The sequence below is a fragment of the Haliaeetus leucocephalus genome, unplaced genomic scaffold (genome assembly GCF_000737465.1).
Source record: "Haliaeetus leucocephalus isolate CR32 unplaced genomic scaffold, Haliaeetus_leucocephalus-4.0 Scaffold217, whole genome shotgun sequence".
Classification (NCBI taxonomy): domain Eukaryota; kingdom Metazoa; phylum Chordata; class Aves; order Accipitriformes; family Accipitridae; genus Haliaeetus; species Haliaeetus leucocephalus.
The window spans coordinates 6,085,423-6,108,204 of record NW_010972653.1 but is presented as its reverse complement, the minus strand read 5'-3'; the positions used below and the strand labels follow the sequence as shown (position 1 = coordinate 6,108,204).

Genomic DNA, 22,782 nt, shown 5'->3' with positions numbered 1-22,782 from the left:
AGGGGCTGCCGGAGCGGGCCGGCCGCCGTGGCAGGCTGCGGTCAGGCAGCCGGGGGAACTGCTCTCAAAACCCGCTTTGACAGAGGCCGGCCGGCATGGCGGGTGGCGGCGATCGGCCTGGCACTGTGAGGCGGGAAGGAGACCGGTGGAACAGGAGTGCAGCCCGGCATAGTTATGTCCGTGCTGGATCTCCCACGAGAGCACTCCAGGAGCTTTCACACCCGATGGCCTGTTACAAGATTTAGAGCCTTTTTGCAGAAATTCATAAAGTTCCTGTGTTAGAAGTGTGATCTGGTAAAAGTCTAGTTTCTGCTATTTTGGTGGCAGCGGCGTTTTCCAGACAGGGAGGACAGCCTGTTGTCTGTACCGACCCCCACACTCTCCCCGTCCCAGCTCCTGGTGCGTCCCTTCTGCGCAGCTCCCTGCGTCGAGCTTGCTCGCCTGCCCCGGAGGCACGTTCTGCATTGATGTGACCAGGCCGTGGCTTGGTGAATGTCTCCTTTGAGGCAGCAGCAGCTTTTTAGTTTTTATTTTGTGTCCCTGCTTTCTGTTGCATGGGTTGCGTGGTGGAGTGGGTCACAGAGCTGCTCTAATGAGAAAAGATTTGGCTGAAGAGAAAGGTTATCTTTAATGGGAGATCAGTTGTCTAAGCTGACTCACTGTGCAGCATTGTAACAGGGAGGATGGTGCAGCAGTGGGAATAAGGAGAAGGGATTCATTTTTCGACTACTAGAAGAGGTAGGTACTGAACTGCACTCCGAAGCAGCATGTGCTCTCCAGAATGAAGGCACAGTGAAAGGATCTTAGAAATTTAGAAAATTACAAGAACAAAAAAAAAGCTTCACCGGCCAAAATGGAACTACAGCCTGACAGCAGTCAGTTTTGATTACAAAGGGACCACAGGGTCCATCCCTCTGTAGGTACGGTTCCATATTGCCTTTGATGCCAGCCGTGCATCTAGGTAAGACTGGGGATGTTTGATCTCTGCAGGGACAGGGCAGGCTGGGAGGAAGGAAGCGCTGCTGCAGCAGTGCCAGAGGCCCTGCATTAAAAGCTCTTGAGGAGGGAAGGTGCCGGGGGTGGGACTGACCTCTTGGGGATGGAGTTCTTCCAGTGAGGGTCTAACTGTTTTCCTTGCTTTCAGTTCTCCTTCCAGGAAAATGGCTGGGGGTCATCCCTTGCTGAGAGACTGGTCAGGTAAGAGCTTAAATTTCAAAACTGATTTCTAGCATGCAAGAAGTCATGCAGCTTTTCTAAAAGTAAACCAACAAAGTTAATATTTAATGTATATTTATTTATTAACATTTGTTTATTTATTGAAGTGGAACTGCCTTAGTGGTAACCTGCCCAGTACTGGTGGAAATACTAATTGACTGTTTCTTTCTGCTCAAAGCCTGAGTGGAAAGAAAAAAATCCTTAGTGGTTGTCAAGATTGTTGTTCTGGTTTCATAGTCTAAGTGACAGGTAAATGCTACGCATGCAATCTATGCATGCACTTTCAAAACATAAAGTTGTAATCCTACTGAAAACTCCCGTGACATCTCATTGTTTCTGAGAGGGATGGAGGCAGGTATCCTCCTCCTCCTTGGAAAGCTCAAAACTTTCCAAGTTTTGTTCTGGTAGGCAGAGGAGAGATGTTCTTTTTGATATGTGTTTCTGTTTCAGAAAATGTGACGTTGTGAACCGTGGGGTCTCAGGGTACAACACCAGATGGGCTAAATTGATCCTTCCAAGACTGATCACTAGAAGTACTAGTGCTGAGAGTACTGTTGCAGTTACTATTTTCTTTGGAGCTAATGACAGTGCTTTGAAAGGTATGATAGCTTGCTTTTTTTTTTTTTTTTCTTTTCCCCATGATCTGTTCTCTTAAGACAGTTTTACAGTTTAGCAGAAAAGGCAGAATATTACAGACTTTTCCTGCTGCTTCTCTGTGAACCAGTTGCCCTCTTTTCATTTTTACAGTCAATTGTTTTCAGCCATTTTATTTGTATTTAAACTGTGCAGTGCCTTCTATTTCTTTCCCTCTCACCAAGTTTTAATATTAAAAGTAAATTTCAGGGTGCTCAAGAATTAGTCGTATATCCATCACCTAAAATTGGAGTTTGGCATCTAGCTGATTTTTCTGCCTTTAAAGCAGTCTGACGAGTTCTTGGAAGAGCGGTTGAGGAAATGAGGGAAGTTAGCATTTGGATTCTCTTTAAGATAAGCATAGCAGCACGCAGAGCTAGTCTAATCAAAATGGTAACATTGGTGCACAAAGGACTGACTGTATGTCCATGGGAACTCTCTGCATCCAAGAGAGTTAAAAATCTTAGGTTTTGTTTCAGATGAGGTTTGAGGAGATTATGTGATCTAATACTAAGATACAGAGTTGTAAGAAAAAGCATCTTAAAAAAAAAAAAAAAAAGGGGGTGATTTCTGTCCCCCCACCCCATGCCTTATGTGCTCTAGTTGGAAGTGCTGTGTTTAAACTCTTGATTTGTCTGCTTTGGATATTGAGGCATTTTCCTACCACACCTCCTGAACCAATGGTTGAGATGAACTGCATACTGAAAATGAGTGCCCACATTCATACGCTGTGTAAAAAGCACATTATGTCGTGTAATAAATCTGTAAGCAGTTTAACATCGCTAATGCATGTGCTCCATCCCCTAACAGATCTGAACCCTAAGCAACATGTTCCTTTGGAGGAATATTCTGCGAATTTGAAGAGCATGATACAGTATTTGAAGTCAGTAGACATTACTGAAGACAGGATTATTTTGATAACGCCACCACCTCTTCAGGAATCGGCTTGGGAAAAGGAGTGTCTTGCCAAAGGTAAAAGGATGATACAGAGGGGCAGAATTTCTGCATTTTACCAGCAAAGTGTAAATTACTGATCCCAGGCTGACAGATGATTAGCTTCATGCTTGTACCAGATTGCAGTCGTGTTCTTTGAGTTGATGGAAGAGGACTGCTAGCTGTTTTGCTAAAGAGCTTTTGGATAAGCTCGTGGAGTAACTAACTAAATAGTAACATCCTTTCGCAAGTGTTGATTGATCTGTTAGTGCATAAAACTGACGGAAGTGGCTGCTCTTTGAGAACATAGGCTTTGCAGAGATGTCCTAGGCAGACTACTATGTCATGTCCTAGCACCTTCCAAAATAACATGAACAATGGACGAAATTTTGGCATTGTGTGCCTTAGAAAATTTTATAATAGTCACAGCATATTTCACGTCTATTTAGATAAGCAGCAATATCCTAGCCAGGTTTATTTTAAATTTTAAAAAAAAACAGAGAATATCATATTCTAAGGATGCTAATAAAAGTACTTGAAAAAGAAGCAGAAGGTGATTAAATTATTTCTCATTATGTTGTTCAAGCTAACTCTAGAAATAGAGACATAACAGCACCGCTTACTTCATGTTACTCAGCTGGTGGAAATTGCCATAACCCCACTGACTCCAGCAGCGACCGTTTATACCTCCTGAGAGCATGTCCTCTTTTCCATTGGGACAGCTTGTCCAGTTCTTGCGCATTTATAAAAGACTTGTGAGTTAGATTCGGGTAAATACACAGCTGTCACCTTAGTATTTGCAGGGTTTTCTCTAATTTAGGTGGTATTGCACATCCTGAGTTGTGTACTCAGTTAAAGCAGTAACATTTTGAAGATGACCTCATGTTCAAACTGCATTAAATTAGACTATGTTATTGCATGACTTCGCATTAGGAGGCTTTGGTGTGTAGCAGTGATCACTGTGCAAAACAGGTTTTGGACTATATGGACTTTCAGTCTCATCCAGCAGGGCAGTTTTTATATTTAATTTGGAAAAGGAGAGAAAGTCCTAGGGTAATACTCACAAATTGTGTAAGACAGTAGCAGCTGTAGCAGGTCAGATCAAACATCAGACACGGCCAGTGCTGTATACGTGACAGTGCTACATCCTTGGATAGGGCAGAAGGGATCGGTCAGGGGCAGAGCAGCCCTTCCTGGCGTGTGTGCTCAGCTCCCACTTAAGCTGCTACAGGCGTAGTTTGCAAAACATGCACCCGTATTGTCCTTCTGAAGGTCTGTGAATGCTGCTTATCTGGCTCCTAGCTATCAAGTAATGCTTTTAAAATGTTGCTTATTCATTTTCATCTTAAAGCTATCCATTTTATGGGGTAGGGAGGGAGGAAACTTGCATTTACAGTGTTGAATCTGCCAGCATCTGTCTAAAAGAGATTGCTGTGTAGGGATGGAATAAAAGACACAGTGATGTCAGACCGTAGATCACAAATAAAGTATTGTGGGCACAGTAAACAGCAATATCAGATCATCTGCCTTCAACTAGTATCCAGGAGAAATGTTCTGCTTATTTCTAGTTTTGTTGGATAGATATCAGAGCAAAGGAGAGATGTGAAACAAGGGGATGATGGTGTTCACAGGAACATTAGAGGCACGAAAAGAAATTCAGCTTCCAAATGAGTGCTGTAGGAGACAGTCAAAGGCCTTACTAAAGTCAGAGCTGTTCATCATCTGTGTAGCCATCATTTCATCGCAGAAGGCAGCTGAGTTGATCAAGCACTATCTGGCTTTGCTAAATTCGTGCTGATAGTTCCTTCTTGTCCTTTGTGTGTTTGGAAATGAATCCCAAGAGGACGTAACCCCACTGTCTTTCCCAGCACTGAGGTGAAGCTGAGTGATCAACAGTTCCCTGGGTCCTTTTTCTTGCCTTTCTTAAAAATGGGTATAATGTTAACCTTCTTCCAGTCACCATGGGTCTCCCGTTAGCCATGAATTTTTGTAGGTGGTAGGCATTGACCTCACCAATTCAACAGGCAGCTCCTTCAGATCAGTCCCACGCACCCAGATGCATCTGGCGTCTCCAAGTATCCTGTTAACCCATTGCTCCCCACTGTTGGCTGTCCTCCATTCCGAGCTGGGTGGGCACATGCAGGTTGGGATAGATCACTAGGTTGCCTCCTTGGTCCCTCGGGAGATCCTCATATTCCCTGAGCTTCCTTTGGCTGCTGCTCTTAGCTTATAGACTGAGCAGGTGCTCCTACAGAGCTGCACACTGAGAGCAGGCGTGTGCTTCCAGCAATGGAAGAGGAGATGAAACAATCAAGAAGTAACCCTAATGATGAAAGAAAAGGCAAAGGGAGAATAAGAAATTATCAGCTCTGCTAGATGAGAAGTCATAGAAAGGGAAAGGGACAGGACTGCAGGACCTCACCTGGGGAGGTGAGGTTGTGATCAATACAGGGAACTTGGCAACAAAGGGAGCTCTGTGTGGTGGAGGCTGAGTGAGCTGAAGGGCCAGTCAGTCTATGGGAGAGTTGAACCAGGAAGAAAGTTGAAGAAAGCAAGAATTAGGAAAGGTACTGTGGTGGGGAGGGACCGGTGAGGCTGCCAAGGGTATTTTTATGATGACAGGAAATGATGGGATGAAAGAGGTGGCAGTGTGAAGAAGTGGGAATCATCAGATGCAAGGAAGGAGTAGCGTAGGAGTTGATGAATTGCATTATAGGTACCATTAAAAGAAAAACAACATAACTTAATAATACCCTGCCCCAAAGTTTCACCATGGTCTGTGCAAAACTGCTGGCTTACAGTAGCTGGCACCAAGCACGTACCAAATGTCCAGCGCCCAGTATAACTGCACGCACAAATGTAGCAGTCATGAGTGCTAGTAAAGCTTTGGACCTAAACATATGCCAGTTTTACCAGCACATTAACAATGAGGAGACTGCTGCAAGGAGATGTTAAAGGTCAGATGTCATCCAGGAGGTGGAAGGCAAGCTTGTAAATAGATTTACATTAACAACTCTATTCTACATGCTAGTAGCAGGTGTATGAGGAGTTTTATATCTATGCACTGATTTCACCTGAACCTTGCCAGAAGGTGAAAGCTGTGTGCTTGTTGCTGTTGCCTCTGTCTAACATATTTCAAATGCCTCAAAAACAGAAGGTGCCCTGAAAGAGACTAAATGAGCTATAGCTTCCAGCCACTTAAATTGAGCTGCTTCAGATTTAGTTTGTAATTGATTATATCTGCACATCATGTGTACCACAGAAGACTGAAATCAAGCTGTATCAATTGCAATTGCGAAATGTTTTCTTTGTTTCTGATTGATAGGTGACAAATTAAATCGCCATAATGCCACCACTGGGGAATATGCCCAGGCCTGTGTTCAGGTAGCGAGGGACTGTGGAACGGATGTACTTGACCTCTGGACACTGATGCAAAAAGATGAGGTATGATGACATGAGAAAGACTTTGAAACTGTCATGAATTGTGAAATGCATCATTTAGCATAGAGGAACCAGTAGTGCTGCATTATCACTGAAATGATACAAAATATATCCAAATTACACTTCGGGGAAGGAAAAAAATAATCCAGAATGCTTCATAGTGGGCTACAAGAAATAAAGCGTAATACCTGGCCCTTATATTTGGTTAGCAAATGTCCCCTGAATGATTACATGTAAATAACCTTTTCCTTGGACTTTGAATCATGGAATAGTTTTGGTTGGAAGGGGCCTCTGGAGACACCTAGTCCAACCCACTGCACAGCGCTGGGTTGACTTCAAAGTTAGATCAGGTTGCATGGGTACCTTGCTGGTGCTTCTGACCAAATACCCAAACTCGTCCATGTGACAGAGATTGCAAACTTTTCCTGTAAGCACATAACTCCAGTTCAGGCACTGAATCTTTTCTCTCTCCTGTGCTCCCTGGTATGGTAGGCTGTTCAATAGTGCAGCAGACTCAATATTTTGATTGCATCACTTAATCCTGTGATCTTTTCCTGATGAATAGCAGTGACTTTGGCAATCAGAACATTCTCTTAATATTTTAATACAGACAGTGAAAAATAAAACCAGTATATATACCAGCTGGCTTTGAAGAACTTAACTTAAAAATTACTGAAGACCTTCTGTTTGCAACTAGCAAACACATTAATACATGGTTTTAACCTCCCCTGTAGGATTTTTCTTCCTATTTGTCTGATGGTCTTCATTTATCGACAAAAGGCAACAGCTTTCTAGCAGCACAACTTTGGTCATGCCTGGAAAAAAAACTGTCTGCTCTTCCTTCACTGCTTCCTTATTGGCGTGACGTGGACCACACAAACCCTGAGGCCAGTCTTCTGTGAGATCCCCTGCAGTTAAGGACAAGCCTGACAAAGCCATTCTGTTTACAAACAGCCAGTATCCAGCAACACAGTACTTGGGGAACAGGGTAGTGGGGAGTCCCCTGTCAATACTCTTCTGTGCCACCTTCTCTTGGTCTGTGGGAGAATAAAGGTGAGACCACTCAGGGTCCCTAATGGGGTGGTTTGTCTGCATGCTGCTTGTGCTGGTAGTTTGAACATCTATGGGGTTGAGCAGCTCTTTGCGTGGAAGGCTTGGAGGAGAGCAAGTCTCGGCTGCCCTGTGACTAAGGGACAGAGGCTGCCCTGAGGAGTTCCTGGCCCAGCTGAGCATTGGGGACTACACTTTGATTATACCATCTACTAGCTTTAAACACCTAGGATCTGATAAGAGTCAGTAGCATAGAATTTGTCATGAGCCATTCATGTCAGTCCAGACTAATTTGTTTGAATGCAATACAGGAGTAAAAGCCATTATCTGAGCTTTCACAAGGCTTTTGGTAGCGATATAGTTCAGAGCAGGGGTTTTTAAGTTAAACTTACTTTGGCACCAGCTTCTCTATACCTGGCTCTTATATATAGACACAGATTTCAAAGAAGCAGTGCATGTTCTTGGGTAGTACAAAACTGGTGATGCACGTGCTCATTTTGAGAAGCTTGGAGCTTGAAGAAACTACTAGAAAGGGTCTGCATCTCTGCTGACAAAGCTGCACCATATATCATTTGCTATCAAGTTAAGGAGACCTTTCAAGTGTGCTTTGGTACTCATCTATAATTTAACAACTGATGTAACAGATGAGAATGGCATACTATGTATAGTGACAAAACTACCTTTACAAACTGCAAAAGATTACCTGAAACCTAGGTGGATTTCAACAAGCATGGAGAAAAAGCAGTTTGGGAAATAACTGGCTGACCAGCCAGATAGCAGCAGAAATGAGGGTACTGCTGGGCCATGGATTAAAAACAAGTAAATAGCATATCACAGCAAATAAAACTCCTACATAATTCTGGACTGTATTAACAGTTACATTGGCACAAAACAAAGATGAGGCCAATAGTGATGTATTTATTGCACATTGGGCAAGATGGAGACTGATGAGAGAGCATCAAGCTGTTCTGTGTTGTTAGCACCATGAGTCTGCCTTTGTTTTGTTTAAGACAAGCTGGCCAAAACCTGTCCTGTCATCTACTATGTAATAGTGTTATAAACTGGAGCATAAGTAGTGATTTTTCATGTGCCTGGAGCTAGACTAGACACTAGTTTGATTCATAAATATTTATGAATATTAAACTGGTCCTTTCTGTAATAAATGCTTACAGTAAAGACTGGCTCAACGGCAGAAGGGGCTCCCTGTGGAAGCTGTAGTTACAGTAGTTTGTAGTTACAAAGAAACTGTGCGAAAACTGTTTTGACAGTTTCTGGAATACGGCTCAGATTGGTGGACGGGTTCTGTGATGTCCAAGGACTGCTCCAAACCTCTATTTTCATGCTCCCAAGCACCTGCCACTGCCTCGTTTTCACTTGGGAAGTAAAGAAAGACCTTAGTGCTGAGAACACATACTTACAGACATGCTACCTGGAAAGGCATTTGAGCACACAGCCATACCTTAGATACGAATTTCACTGTCAGAACTGACCGTAATCGACAGGACAGGTGGCAAGACCAACTCCATCCCCTGTGGGAAGCAGTGCAGCCCCACAGGCACAGATCCACACCCTCATGCTCAGGGTCCAGCCTCCACAGCAGCCACATTTCAGAGGGGAGCAGTTAGAAATAAGTGGCTCAAGTCTGGCTGCATCCGACTTGTAACGGCACAGAAACAGCTCTTGTTTAGCTAATTTTTTTTTTAATATAAAAAGCTTTTATTGTATTAGGAATTAAATTAACTCCTCACACATATACTTTGCACTGAATCAAAAAAAGAAAACCAAACCAAAACAAACCCCAAAGTTCAAAACCAGTACATAAAACACAATAGCTAGTCAGATACGAATACCATAAGGCACACATTCAAGTATTAATGTAACAAGTATCCTTGGGTGGGGAGGAGAGGGGGTACTCCCACAATCCTTTCAGCACAGGTTTGGTTCTTTTCCTGTCACATTTAAAAACACAAAGGCTTTTCCACAGCTGCAGTTCCCCTGTAGCTGAGTGCAGGCTTGTAACAGTTAAAACGGTTCTACTGTTGGTCACATTTTATGTCAGATCATGGGAGAAAACCAATGCAGGCTTAAGATGCTGCTTTACTGTCATGAGAGTTGCTCTGTGACTCCACTGCATCAGTCCATCTGCTACTAAGCTAAAACAACACTCCTGCCATTCCCAGCTCGCCTTGCAGATCTCCAGGTGACTCAAAGTAGAGGACACCATTAGATTACCAACTTTTAACATCACATTGTACTGTGTGGGAAGTTGAAGTCAAGAAGTCTCCTCCCAATACTTGCCCTGTAAGTTTAACAAAAGTTTCTTTCTTTTTTCATTTTCACAATTGTTTTTAAACAAATGCCCCCCCTGCAGTGGAGTGAATTTCCCCCCCCCACCATTTATTTATGCAGTAGGAGCTTCCAAAGGCCGCACAGACCCTGAAAACTGAGGCTCACCTCTTTGAACATCTCAACAATAGTGTTAACCATTTCAAAATAACATTCAGAAAAACATTTCTGCACCGAAACAACTGCTGTAAACAGTTCATTAAAGCAGTCCTCATCCGCATAAATGATTTCTCCCCTTACACTTCCTTGTACCAGACACCTGCAACATGCAAGCCTCTTTGTGCAGAGTGGGGAACTCCCAAGGAAGGCCTTTCTCTGCCACGAAGACAAAGACAACCTCAGTAATAGAGGCAAAAGAGTTTCATGCTGGAGGAGCATTTCATTTTTAACAGCCTCTCTATGATCCTTTTATTTATTTAGAAGCTGTATATCTTAAGCTGCTTGATTCCAATTACGCATCTTCATTCAATGCTGTGTGACTATTTTTATCTGTTTCATTACTCTCGTGTTGTTCTGAAGTCATCTGTTTAGGCTTTGCTTACATGTTCCTTAAATTGCTAAATGATCTACTCTATATGGAACATACTGCAGTGTTTTCATTTTGTTTTTAAAAGCCCCTTAATTTTGTCTATCAGTGCTGTCAGACTACAAAATATTAAATTATAAAAAAGGCTGATATACACAATCCAATATCCAGCAGGATATTTGGGTTTGCACCACAGGTTGAAGGAAATGTTGAAGGTCAAGGGAATAGAAAAACAAATCCAATAAGCTTCAAAAACAAGCCAGTTTTAGTCTGGATTTTCCTTTTTAAAAGATATAATGCTCTAATAAATGTAATTCAAGGAAGGTCATACACATGACCAGCATCTGCAGTAGGTCACTTCCTTATTTCTCCCACTCCCTCACAAAAATATATATACATATATTTATATTTATATAAATGAAATGGGTTTAGATCCTTGTTTTGCAGACACAAGTCATGTTTAGAAGGCAGCAAGACACTAGCATTCTGTTTCTTTGCTGTCCACCCGGTTCTGGCGCTGTAGTTTAAAGGACGAAGCTTTCTCACTCCTAATGACAGGATGGTCTGTCAAGTCCTCAAAAGATTTGGCGGCTGAGCTGCTATTTGGGAAAGGGTCCTTCTCAAACCCGTCCTCGTCAATGTGAGAGTCGGTGCTCGGGTCCTCCTGAATAGTGTCCATTCTTTGGTGGTCCTGTTTGGGTGCCGCAGCAACGGCAGGCACGGCCGTGATGGGCTGCAGAGGCTGGTGCCGGCTTGTCGACTGCGCCGTGGGGAAGGGCTTGATGATTCGAACGGAGGCAGAGTCCAGGCTGCTGAGCATCTCCACATTCTGCAAGACACAAGCAGCCACATCACTGGGAAAAGCAACCAGTATCTAGTCCAGGGTTCAGTTTTTACACCCTTTTCAAAGGGAACAGGCAACAGGCACCATCTGAGGAGCACCTGCACACCTGTTAGAACCATTTAAAGGCTACTGTGTCCTCCCCTCCACTCCCAGCAGAGATGTGCCGACTGTCCTTGTGCCACTGCAGGTTACTCTGTGCTAGCCAGGCTGAACCCACTGCACTGTGAAATTCAAAATCCAACTCCTTTTCCTCCACAGTAGATTTATACTTACACAGGAGCAAGGGAGCATCCAACAAAAGTAATTTGTTCCACTGTTTTTTCCTCATGAAATCAGCTACACTAAGCACTAAAGGCAGAAGGGCCCTTTTCTCTCTGCTTGTTCCTTCTCCATATAAAGCACCACGGGTGGCAGCCTCACTGGGACAGAGCTGACAACTCGGCCCCACCTCCCTGGGGCCCAACACTGCTTTGGCAAAACCTAGCACTGGAAACACAGGGTCATGCCAGATCACACTGAGAGCTCAGTGCAGGGAATCAGTCCAAGGTACACCTTACTCCACTCTTCCAACCTGAGGAGTTTCCTGTTTCACATGCAAGAAGCTGCACTGAACACAGGGTCAAAGACTGGAGGGACCACTGTGATCACACCCAAATTCTACAACCCAGATTAACTTAAACCCCATTGATTTCTGCTTCTATTTGAGCATGGTTTGGAAAATACTCAGAGATTTCTGGGCAAAAAAAATCCCCATGCACCTTAGTAAATGCTAACATTGGGCAGGATGAGATGCTTACCTGCTACCAGTACTGCATTTCCCAACCACTCAATCCTCAGCAGATCCAAAAGACACAAGATCTGTTTGTTAAACTGTTCCTGGTGCAAGGAGCCCATTAACTATACCTGTGCTCTATTGCTACACCTCCTTCTGGGATGTTCTTGATTGAATTCAGGTATAAAGCTTTAAGGTGACTTTTCTTACTGCATTCAAGACCAGCTATGGGGGACTTGAACTAAAATCACTTTCAGTTACATCAGAGCAGATGACAGGCAACCTGCCTCAGTGGTCTTTGACTTCGGTATGCTTCCCCCAGTGGCTGTACAAGAAGGAGCTCTGCAAGGCTTTTTTTTCCCCCCTCCTGTTACAGAACAACACTTCCTTAATTGAATGTTTCAGTTATTAGTAAGAATTGGGTTGTCAAAGCACTGGACAGGACACACACACAAAAAAAATAATCTATCTTAGAAGGTGCCCTGTGCTGGACTGTAATTAAAATTTGTCTAGGCACTTTTTTGCTCTTCCCCTCTCCCAACTTGGTATCTACAAGGTGAGAAATGTTATTGACGGGTCCCAGCTCTCCCATAAGCAACTGGAAGGCTTTAGCACATCTCGCCACTAGGAGCTGACTCCTGCAAACGACCATTCTGCAGCAAAGACACCACATTTCGCAGAGATTTTTCTGCAGCGTCCCGCTAAGCCTCATGCTTCACTGACACCACTTGGCTGGGAACAAGCGGTCTGTGGTTGAAGCTGCTGAATGGCTCATGCCAAGGGGAGCCCGTGCACAGGCGCCCACTGTGTGAAGCGGTGCTCCACAGAGCAGAGGAGCTTCCTGCCCTGGGAGCTGCGGCTGCTGCAAGAGAGCTGCTTTGTCAACAAGGTCAAGGCACTGCTCTTACAGGAAGGAAGAATCAGACCCCACCAAGCTGCAGTGCTTGATATATCGAATACAGGCTTGTTCAAGAAAAGTTTCCCCTCAAATTGATTCATCCATCTGCAGCGTGAGGCACAGGGCTCCAGGGCTCCCTATTATTGCTTCTTTGATAAATACTCCACACACACCTTAGGTTCAGATTATCTAATACACGTTGGATAGCTTTCTGCCAATTCATATTCAGACAGCCACTTACACTGGGGCAAAACAAGGACTTTGTGTTCTCCTCGTACTGCTTGTCCAATTTCTTGTCCTATTGGAAAACAAACAAAAGCAAACCAAAACACACACACACACACACACACACAAAATAAGAAAGTTAGTTTCCCAATTGCAAGGTCCCTGTCCCCGTTTCCCTGCAGGGACACAGCAGTGCCTGAGGCTCTTTTCCCTTCCCCTACCTCCCATGCCTTCCCATTCATCCCAGCAGTGCTTGCAGGCGCAGCATCCCTCTGCTCTAACCCCACGCTGCTGTCAGCATCACGCCACATGCCCACGCTCCCAGTTGCCATGAGCTCTCTCTCTTTACCCATCCACCCAAGCTCAACCAAGACCACTTCCTGCTCTGGGTCTCTCCACAAAATGTGGATGTCTTGTTTCTTAGCAGGGCTTTAGAAAACTTTGAAGTTACCAAAATTATACTTGGAGAATTCGGGAGGCAGAGAAAGAAAATCTGCCCAGGAAAGAATGAGAAGAGCTCCAGGGAATAGTCATGGGAGCACTGGGTCTGCCAGAGCCCAGCAGAGTTTAGCAGGAGTTCTGCCGACTGAAAGGAGCGGTAGGTCTTACATATGCTGGATTCCCCCCCGGGGTTTGCCAAAAGCTTCCCATCACCTTCTCCCACAGACATGTGCCATTTTGTACATGAAGGGTGTTCTCTTACAGCTCAATCCAACAGAGCACTCATCTCAAAGACAGCTTACTCACCACGCAGTGCACAAGGATGCTGAGAGGAATCCAAAAAAGCAAGGAGAAGACAAGCACAGAGCCCACTATATTATCCGCTAGGAACTTCCCTGTGAAATCAGTTCAAATCTGTTAGTCACCTACCAAATACTGTTTCATGAACATATACATCCATATCCCCATTCTGCAGCCACTGCTCATGCAAGGCAAGCCACAGAATTGCTCAGAGAAGCACAGGCTGCAGGACTAGGCAGAGATAAAAGAAATTATACATTTTTAGAAAGTTGTATCCAATGTTAACAATTAACAGTTTTTCTCCTCTGTTCTCTGATGAGACATACTGACAGGCTGTAACATTTAATGAGTTGATTGGGAACAGTTAGGCAAGCTGCGGTCTGGATTATAGAAGACATACTGAGAGTTTGTTACCAAATTCTGATTTTACAGTCATGTGATAACTACCTGCCTCCACAAACAAAATATTTGTACATCAAAGACATACAAACTGCCTCTAACTGAGTAGGCTAAATAGCTTTAACAATTACCTAAGAAACAATTTTTGGACCCTAGAACTCAAGATTGAAAGCCCCAAACCCAGATAATGACACTGTGTAGGCACAGCATTACCATGAGCGTATGCAGTTACCCAGTCATTACACAGCACCGGCTTATTAACAGGTTTTGTATGGTTCCAGTAACATAGAGTGAGACACCGGGGGGTTACACCGGGGGGCTACCTGCATGGATTGCATGGTGAGGATCAAGACCAAGGAGGCCCACTCACAATAGCTGGACATTGACTCAGTACAGGCACTCAGCTTGAGATGCGTGGCCTCAGTGGTTTTCTTAACTACGAAAGAAATTAAGTTTTCCTCTCCCAGTCAGTTGACATTTAAATCCCACCAAGAGGCCCACTTTATACTATGCTGAATCTAGCTGACCTCAGAGGTCTAGCAGACCTCTGACTGTCTGTTATTTCCTTTTCTCTAATTGACCTACTTCTTAGTATTCAGACAAGAAGCTATCATCTCCTTTACAAGCTTGGAAGATGCCTAGAAAATAATGGAGTGGAAAAAAGCAAAATGATCCCCTGTCCTTTCAGCTTTAAAAGGCAAGATCAGTATCATCAAACTTTAGGCAAAAATGTATTTTTATATATCGGAAACACAGCTACTAGCTACTCTTGCATATAGGTGAATAAAACCAGCCAGCTAACTCCCTCTGAGACTTTAGAGGTTCATGTCATGAACTAAAAAAAAACAACCCCAAAGGATTCGGTTATGTATCTTACCAAAAGTATTGATGCTGAGTTGGTCTATGAAATCCCAAAATCGTTCAATCACATCCTGTACTTGCTTCTCACATTTGCCCTGTGAAAGTAAACACTTATTTACAAAATAATCTTATGCTATCTAAGCATTAACTACTGCCTTCTTGGAGAGGGAAGAAGATACAAAGACGGTAATGAAGTGAAAAAAACCAGACACAGCAGCACTTGACTCACCTTCTGAATACAGATTTACACTCAAGCCCAGTAGCAGCAGTCCATTTTTATTGACTTTATTTTTGGCAGAACAGTTTCAATTCTATTGCTGTCTGAAACAGCTGAAGTTTTAACATTTGAGAGGTGCAAAAACCACCCTGCCCTCATCCTGTGTTAGGGAACATAAAACTGAAATTTCTGGAGAGGTTTAAGCACTGGAAGCCTCAGTTCCCATTACCCACCGAGAAGGCTGCAGCTCTCAGGAGCCCAAGGTTACAGACAGATAAGACTCCCAGATCTGGCTGTGCTGGTTTAACACAGTAGATGATCACACTTTCAGCTCTGCCAGCGGAAGGGCTGGGGCACACCCTCCCAAACTCCCTTCTGCCAACACCCAGTTTAGCTTCAACTGTTGGGGTCTGCAGGTGACACAACTATCCGTGCAGGTGTACCACGGAAACGGTCACTGACTGCCAGCAACCCACCAATCTTCCTGCCATGGGCTCACTGCCCCTTTCAGATACTGCCAGCTAGATTTTCATGTGACTGCTCCCTGACCTGAACTATTTTAGTCAAAATTAATTGAGCTAACGTGAACAACTGAAACAGCAAGCGCTGCAAACCTAACCAAGCTTATGGCAGCATTCATTCACCTCCTTCACACAAACTGCCAGCTGGCTGAGCTGTGAGGAGCAGCAGAAGGGGGCAATAAGCAACAGTAGAAGGTAACAGCTTCACCTTGCACAGGTCTCTGCAGAACTAACTTCCATCTGCAGCCTCAGACATCCTTTAATATTTACCCTATGGAGAGGTACTTACACAGTATCACCCTGCTCAGCAGCACGTCAAGCTTTGGTTTCTCTTTACTAGCACAGTCCTCATCACAGACTAAAACACCCAGCCACAGAAGCAGAGCATGCAGTACATAGACATCTGAGAAAACTTACATTTGTATCGCAGAAGCCCACAGTGCAAGGCTTCCCCTTGCGCAGGAACAAGAACTGGTCGTTAGCATCAACATACGGTATGCACCTATCCTGCTCGTCCCGGCAGCACACCTTGCAGGAATTATCCGTTTCTGTAATAAAACAACAAACTCATTCCTCGGAAGCACCAAGAATCACCTGCAACCCATAACCAGCAAACGCATTACCCCACATGTCCCCTGGCTCACTGTGTTCCTGCCCAGCTTCCCTGGGGAAGGCAGGACTGTGCAAGTCACCCAGTTTCAGTTACTCCAATGACCAAGCCTGAAACTCAACCAGATGCCTGTGCAACATATTAAGGGACACAGTGGGACCAAGCTCTCCAAGCTGATACCTCAACACTGCAGGAATCAACAGGCAGGTGAAGAGGTTCCAAACACATCCAAGATACAGATTTAAATATTTCTTGGACCTTGGGTCCTCTAGGCACCTTTCTCCTTAGCTATGCCCTCCATCTCAAACCGTGGGGCTCACACTACTTCCTCGCACTGGCCCTGTGAAGCTTTCCTCCCGCTCCCAGCTGCTTTACCGGATTTAAGAGCCCAGATGGGGAGCAAGTGAACAGTGAAGCTTATTGATGGCAGTATATGACAGGCAGGTTTGCAGCAGCAGGGGACTGGACTTGCAAATCTTGTGTTCTCAAGGCACCTTAAACTCTTTGAAATCTTTCTTTAATCACTTGTTGGAGGCCACCACTCCTCTGCCAGATGCCTGGTCCAGAGGTTGGTTGGGATCTCCTTACATTCAGAGAACAGTCAGACTTTCCCTCCCCTCCTCCTGTAGCAGAGGAGGTAGAGGGTGGGGGAGTGCCCTCTCCTTTAACTGGGGTGCCAGACCATATGTGCCCAGGTGGCCAAGAAGGCCAATGGCATCCTGGCCTGTATCAAAAAATAGTGTGGCCACAGCAGGAGCAGGGAAGTGATCATCCCCTGTACTTGGCACTGGTGAGGCCACACCTCGAATACTGTGTTCAGTTTTGGGCCTCTCACTACAAGATAGACATTGAGGTGCTGGAGTGTGTCCAGAGAAGGGCAACAAAGCTGGTGAAGGGTCTAGAGCACAAGTCTTATGAGGAGCAGCTGAGGGAACTGGGGTGGTTTAATTTGGAGAAAAGGAGGCTGAGGGGAGACCTTATCGCTCTTTACAACTACCTGAAAAGGAGGCTGTAGCGAGGTGGGAGTCGGTCTCTTTTCCCAAGTACCAAGTGATAGGACAAGAGGAAACGGCCTCAAGTGGCACCAGGGGAGGTTTAGATTGGATAGTAGGAAAAATTTCTTCAACGAAAGGGTTGTCAAGCATTGGAATAGGCTGCCCAGGGAAGTGGTGGGGTCACCATCCCTGGAGGTATTTAAAAGACACATAGACGCAGTGCTTAGGGACATGGTTTAGTGGTGGACTTGGCAGTCTGAGGTTTACAGTTGGAATCGATGATCTTAAAGGTCTTTTCCAACATAAATGATTCTATGATTCTAAGTCTCATCTACATGTCTTCAAACCCAGACCATCAGAGGACAAGAGGACATTTCCATTCTTTTTCCAAAGAGAAAACACTAGCCCTGAAAAAACAACATTTAAACTTTTTCAGAAACCAGAAACTGTGCCCTCCAACAGAAAACCTCCAGGGTGAGGCCAGCACTCTCCGAGGAGCAGAGCTGAAGCACACACTTCAATTCAGTCCTGTGTCACCCACCGTTGCACGCACATGACCGTAGGTTCTTCTCCCTTTCGCAGAAAGGGACGCACTCCCCATCCTTGCACTTTCCCATGTCCACACAGACTGTGTCATCTGGAGCATTCCCTGGAGGGGGGCACTCACTGCTGTTCCCTACAGATGGGGGTCAACAGAGTGGGAGGACTGTGTTAGAGCAAAGGGCAGAGCACCTAAGCGTGCAGGAAATGAAAAAAGGAAAATAAAGGAAATCCAGACTCATCCCAGGAAGGAACCCCAATAGCTTGTTCTCGGCTTTCATCTGCAGGCTGCCTGCCAGCTCCTCTGAGAGGCAGCAGAAGCTCTGGAAGCTTTCAGCAACTCAGGCATTGTGGCACTCTGGTAGCCAAGCAGTACCCTGCAGGCACCATCAGCAAAGCAGCAGCTCTGACTTGACTCCTTGCCTCCAGGACAGATTATGAGGAGGAAAGTAAACAAGTGGGGAAGTGAAGCAGAGTTGCAGTAATTCCACCCTTTCTATGGCAAGATTCAGCTCATCCTTGTCCCCTCCCAGTGACGCACTGTTTTGTTTTTTCTTCTTTTAAGGGAAAGAAACAAAGAAGAAGAAAGAAAGAAAAAAAAATCAACATTTTTCATGTGCTGGGCAGTAAATCACCAAGTGACTCCTGAACTACAATGAAACTCATTATAGGGCAATTTCGTGATGCTTAACTGGCCTCTAAAATTACATGTACCGGATGAATAAAGGGCACTAGTTTGAAAGCAGATTGAAAAGGACACTGAGCCTCAAGCACTTGGCTAGCTGACGTGAAGGGGACAGAACCACGTCCTACCAGTGCAAAAAGACTCTCCTTTACAAGTGGCATTTATGGCTTCTTGGCATTTCTTCTGTGCACTTTCAAACTGACAGCCTTTACAGCAGGGACTGTTCCGATCACTGTGGAAAGATCAAAACGAAAGAAGGAAATATTAAGCCATCTTTTAAAAAGAAGTACAAGCATGACAAAGCCAGGGAAAAAGGACATTTGGGGGGGGGGGAGGGGGGGGAAGTTACTTCTTGGAGATTGACTCACTGATTCAAAATCCTCGCCCTCTCTGCCCCCTCCCACGACCACCTTTCTACACACCCACTCACTCTTCTTTTACCAAAGGTAAAAGCATGTAGAAAGTACAACATACTGAGAGACAACACAGAGACCCTTATATTTATTCAAGGCACTTGGATCCTCTTCTTGTCATTTGCTGTGCAACTTTGGACAAGATCTACTCTTTTCTTCCCCATGCATTTCCCCACCTTCTGTTTTTCCTAAAGGTTTACTACTCTTCATTCTGCGCTGTCTTTATTCTTGTTGTTCTGCACCTAATGCAAGAAGGCCTCTAGTACAAAAACACTCATTAAAACTGAGGGATTTCTTGCTAAACAACAGGAGTTGCACAAGCTCTCTACTGTTATGTGGCGCAGAGCTGAACTCTGAAAAAACAGACTGGACACTGCATTGCAACAGGGCCACGAACACCCCAAAGAGCAAGAAGAACAGAAAGAGGACTCATTTAGTGCAGTCACTGTGTTGTCTGCTCAAACACATTTTGCAGCAGTCTTGAAAATACCAGTATGCGATCCCAGTTCAAAGCCACCTTGCCATACAAGCAAAAATTCTTTTTGCCCAGGAAATTTTTAATATTAATTTTTGACTGCCTAAATTTCCATAATAATAATAGTAACAACAACAACAACAACAACAATAATAATCTTCAAGCCTGTAGCTCTTGACACTTCTACGAAAAAGTAAAAGTATGCTATAAAACTTAATGTATGCAAACAGTGCATGCACACAGAAGCCTTTCCTGAAGTCCTTTATTGTCTTCAGCTCACACATTTAACCTTAAAGCCAGGAAACAGGTCTGTGACACTGCAGGTGGCTTTAGGAGCTTTCAGCCCAGCCCGTTGTTTCTCCTATGTTTAGAGAAGTTGCAGCTTATTTCCCCTTACCTGCATTTGGCACCATCTTTCAGTTTACAGTCTGCAGAGCAGCAGGGATCAGCCTGTTGGTACAAGAGGCCAGGATCACATTCCTCCCCTTCATCCACTCTGGAGTTCCCACACACTTTGTTGTTGCGCTCTTTGAAGCACTCCTGGGCCTTGATCTCTATGGTCCTATGGATGGATTTTTTGCTGCAGCTTGAGAACATCTAGAGAGTCACGAGGGGAAAGAGCAGCACTGAGGAGTGTACCTTTCTGTCAATAAGTGGCATCTAAAACAGCCTCAGCCTCCTTACACCTCCAAATTCTGGTGTTATTCCCTCTATACTGCCAGTTTGATACCTTGGAAAAATTTTAAGATGGGAAAGTAATGGTTGAGTCCATAAAGGACATTGCTGTGTTACAATGCAGGGACACCTGCATGCAGTCTGGCTCGGGGTCACAGAACCAGCTCCAGCTCTCCCATGGCTTCAGGAACACTAGCAACCATCCCCAGGAAGGGCTGTAAAGTTGTAGCAACAGGGAGAGACTGCACTGCCTCTGGGCAGCAGGGCTAGGGGTTAATGACAGCAAGTCAGACCAGACTGCAGACTAATCATTCCCTTGATAATCTTGGCTTCTCATCTGCAGAACAGGCACAATGCCAAGTCTGCACTGACAGTGCAAGCATCTGAGACTGGCGAGCACCATGGCTGTGGCATCTGGCAGTCTCTCTCCAACAAGAATAGCTATGGACCACCCAAACATGATTTGGTACTGAAGGTCCTGTATTTGGCTCTTGCTGATGACCTGCTTTTAGGAGCATGTGGCCACAGCTAATTACAGACAACTAATTAAAAAAAAGCACCTGGGCATGCTATGAACTCTGGTGAAACTCAGAATCCAAAGATGAGCTTATGTGGCAGAGAACCCAACAGCATGCAAGTATGTTTTCTTCTTATGGCTAAGCCATTACATCCTGACGGTTTCAAGCTACAGGAATCATTAACTAAATAGACTTGCCATGCAAATGGTCATTGACCATAGCAGAGACTTGTACCTGGAAACAAAACTATGCAACTATACCTTGTTGTTTTCATGATCTCCACTGACAGCAATTGGATACATAACATATTTCCCTCCCTGGTCTTCAGTGGGGGCACATTCTGGCAGACTATCAGGATCATGCTCTGCTCCAAAATTATGTCCAAGTTCATGAGTTGTAACAAGGTCAGCCTCCTTTTTTGAACGTGAAAAAAGCAATATTGAAAAAAATTATTCTGAGCAGGACAGGACAGAAGATTCCAACTACTTCCAGGCCACCAGCAATTCTAAGATACACTGAGATGGAAAGGGATTTTCCTATAAACATTTGGGGGGGGGGGGGTTGGGGGGTTGGGTTTTTTTGTTGGTTGTTTTTTGGGTTTGGTTTGGTTTTTTGTTTGTTGGTGGTTTGTGGTTTGGTTTTTTAAGTGGAGAACTGAAGGCAAGTAAAATTATGGTCCATTTCCAAAGACAAGTTCCAGGACTAGGTTTGAATACTAAACCACTGTTAAAGGCAAAATGCTGTCCTAGAATACCAATTCAATCTTGTTTTCAATGCAATGCAGATACTTAAAATACAAAAATTTGCTTTTAAATAGCTGGAAGGCATAAAAAGTTGAAACAAAAAACAATCCAAACAAACACCAGCTACTATGATTAGCCAATCTCTTGTTTAACATAGCTTGCCATTAGAATTACTTCTTCTAAATGGATGACGACATTAGGAGTGCTGAATAAGCTCTTCTATTGCACGATTACTAGGAAAGACATCTAAAAACGTGGCCCAGCAGGGATGGATTTCCAACACCATTTCTGCAAGACACAACTTCCTCTGCTGAGGATCCCAAACGGGCTCTGCCTTGCTGTGTGCCTCCCTGCAGTGCCTTGACCAGCAGATGGTGTCAAGCTCACAAGGTGATAACCACAAATAAAACTAGCACAGAAATAAAAGTTAACCACAAGGAGACTGAGCAGTTCACGAGAGAGAGAGGCACAAGTTTGACAAGCTAACCGTCGTTTCAGCTGCTGTGCAGGCACAGGAAGGACCAAGCACTGCAATGAGCAGCACGGGTACCCAGTGTTGGCATAGCTAACAGGAGAGCTGCCCAGAGATCAGTCCTGTGCTTCATTGTGTTTAATTTGGGGAAGGGTTTTAAGCAGATATTTTTTGTCTTTCAAAACCCAAGTGGACACTGTGCGACACTCTCCCTGTGAAACCAATCCATAATGCTCCCACTGCCTCATCCTAAGCTTTGTGCCTGCCACTAGAAAGAAGGCTGTAATCTCCATCTTGGAGATGGAACAACAAATGCAAATAGCATGGCAACAGCTAGAGCTCTTTGTCGACATCCCTCTCACACAAAGCTTCAGTGTCTTTTTTTTTCCTAGCTTCTTGACAACTTCTGTGCCAAGTTTTAGCCCACACATCAATTATGAATTCCCTTTACAATCAGGCTACAGAAAAGCACAGCTGAGAAGTCAGCAGAATTCAGCAAGAGAGAAATATGCCCAACTGCAGAGATTTCGTAGATGCAAAAACAAGCACTGCTCTGGTATCTTTACAAGTGAGACAAAGCTCATATTCAGGCCTTTACGTATTTACTGTCTCATCAAGTATAAAAAAGAAAAATCCAGACAACATCAATTTACATTAGGCTTAGTACTAGCACTAATAAGCCCTGTCTATTACACTGTTCTCTGCTCTACTTATTCAGGACATACACAAAAATCAGATAGACGAATTTCATTAAAAGGCCCAAACTAAACCACCTACTTTGCCTGCACTGCTTTCACTGCTTTACCTTGCAAATGGAATAGACCAAGCATACACAATCATCCATCTGCATGTTGTAGGTGTACATAATAGCAAACATGTAAGTTTTTTCTTATTTGAGTCAGCAGACTAATTTTATTCTTACTGTAAGGCTACTTCTTGTATAACACTGCTTGTTCTGTTTGAGGGTTTGGTTTTGGTTTGTTTGTTGGGTTTTTGTTGGTTTTTGTTTTGTGGGTTTTTTTAAAGCAAAATAC

The 22,782-nt window shown here is 44.3% G+C and overlaps 2 protein-coding genes across 2 annotated transcripts in view; one reads left to right on the top strand and one right to left on the bottom strand.

Annotated features, from left to right (window-relative positions):
* Positions 1–7,492, top strand: part of IAH1 (isoamyl acetate-hydrolyzing esterase 1 homolog (S. cerevisiae)) — a 7,992-nt gene extending 500 nt beyond the window's left edge. The window contains exons 2-6 of the mRNA XM_010566685.1: positions 1,145–1,197; positions 1,666–1,814; positions 2,659–2,820; positions 6,107–6,225; positions 6,957–7,492. Coding sequence (XP_010564987.1) covers positions 1,145–1,197; positions 1,666–1,814; positions 2,659–2,820; positions 6,107–6,225; positions 6,957–7,124 — 651 coding nt within the window. The 3' untranslated portion in view covers positions 7,125–7,492. The remainder of the gene's footprint in view (positions 1–1,144; positions 1,198–1,665; positions 1,815–2,658; positions 2,821–6,106; positions 6,226–6,956) is intronic.
* Positions 7,493–9,021: 1,529 nt separating this feature from the next.
* ADAM17 (ADAM metallopeptidase domain 17) overlaps positions 9,022–22,782 on the bottom strand; it is a 36,750-nt gene continuing 22,989 nt past the window's right edge. The window contains exons 11-19 of the mRNA XM_010566687.1: positions 20,794–20,946; positions 19,738–19,937; positions 18,581–18,684; positions 17,769–17,903; positions 16,040–16,170; positions 14,901–14,979; positions 13,631–13,719; positions 12,900–12,956; positions 9,022–10,973 (exon numbers count right to left, since the gene is read on the bottom strand). Of these exons, the coding sequence (XP_010564989.1) occupies positions 10,623–10,973; positions 12,900–12,956; positions 13,631–13,719; positions 14,901–14,979; positions 16,040–16,170; positions 17,769–17,903; positions 18,581–18,684; positions 19,738–19,937; positions 20,794–20,946 (1,299 nt within the window). The 3' untranslated portion in view covers positions 9,022–10,622. The remainder of the gene's footprint in view (positions 10,974–12,899; positions 12,957–13,630; positions 13,720–14,900; positions 14,980–16,039; positions 16,171–17,768; positions 17,904–18,580; positions 18,685–19,737; positions 19,938–20,793; positions 20,947–22,782) is intronic.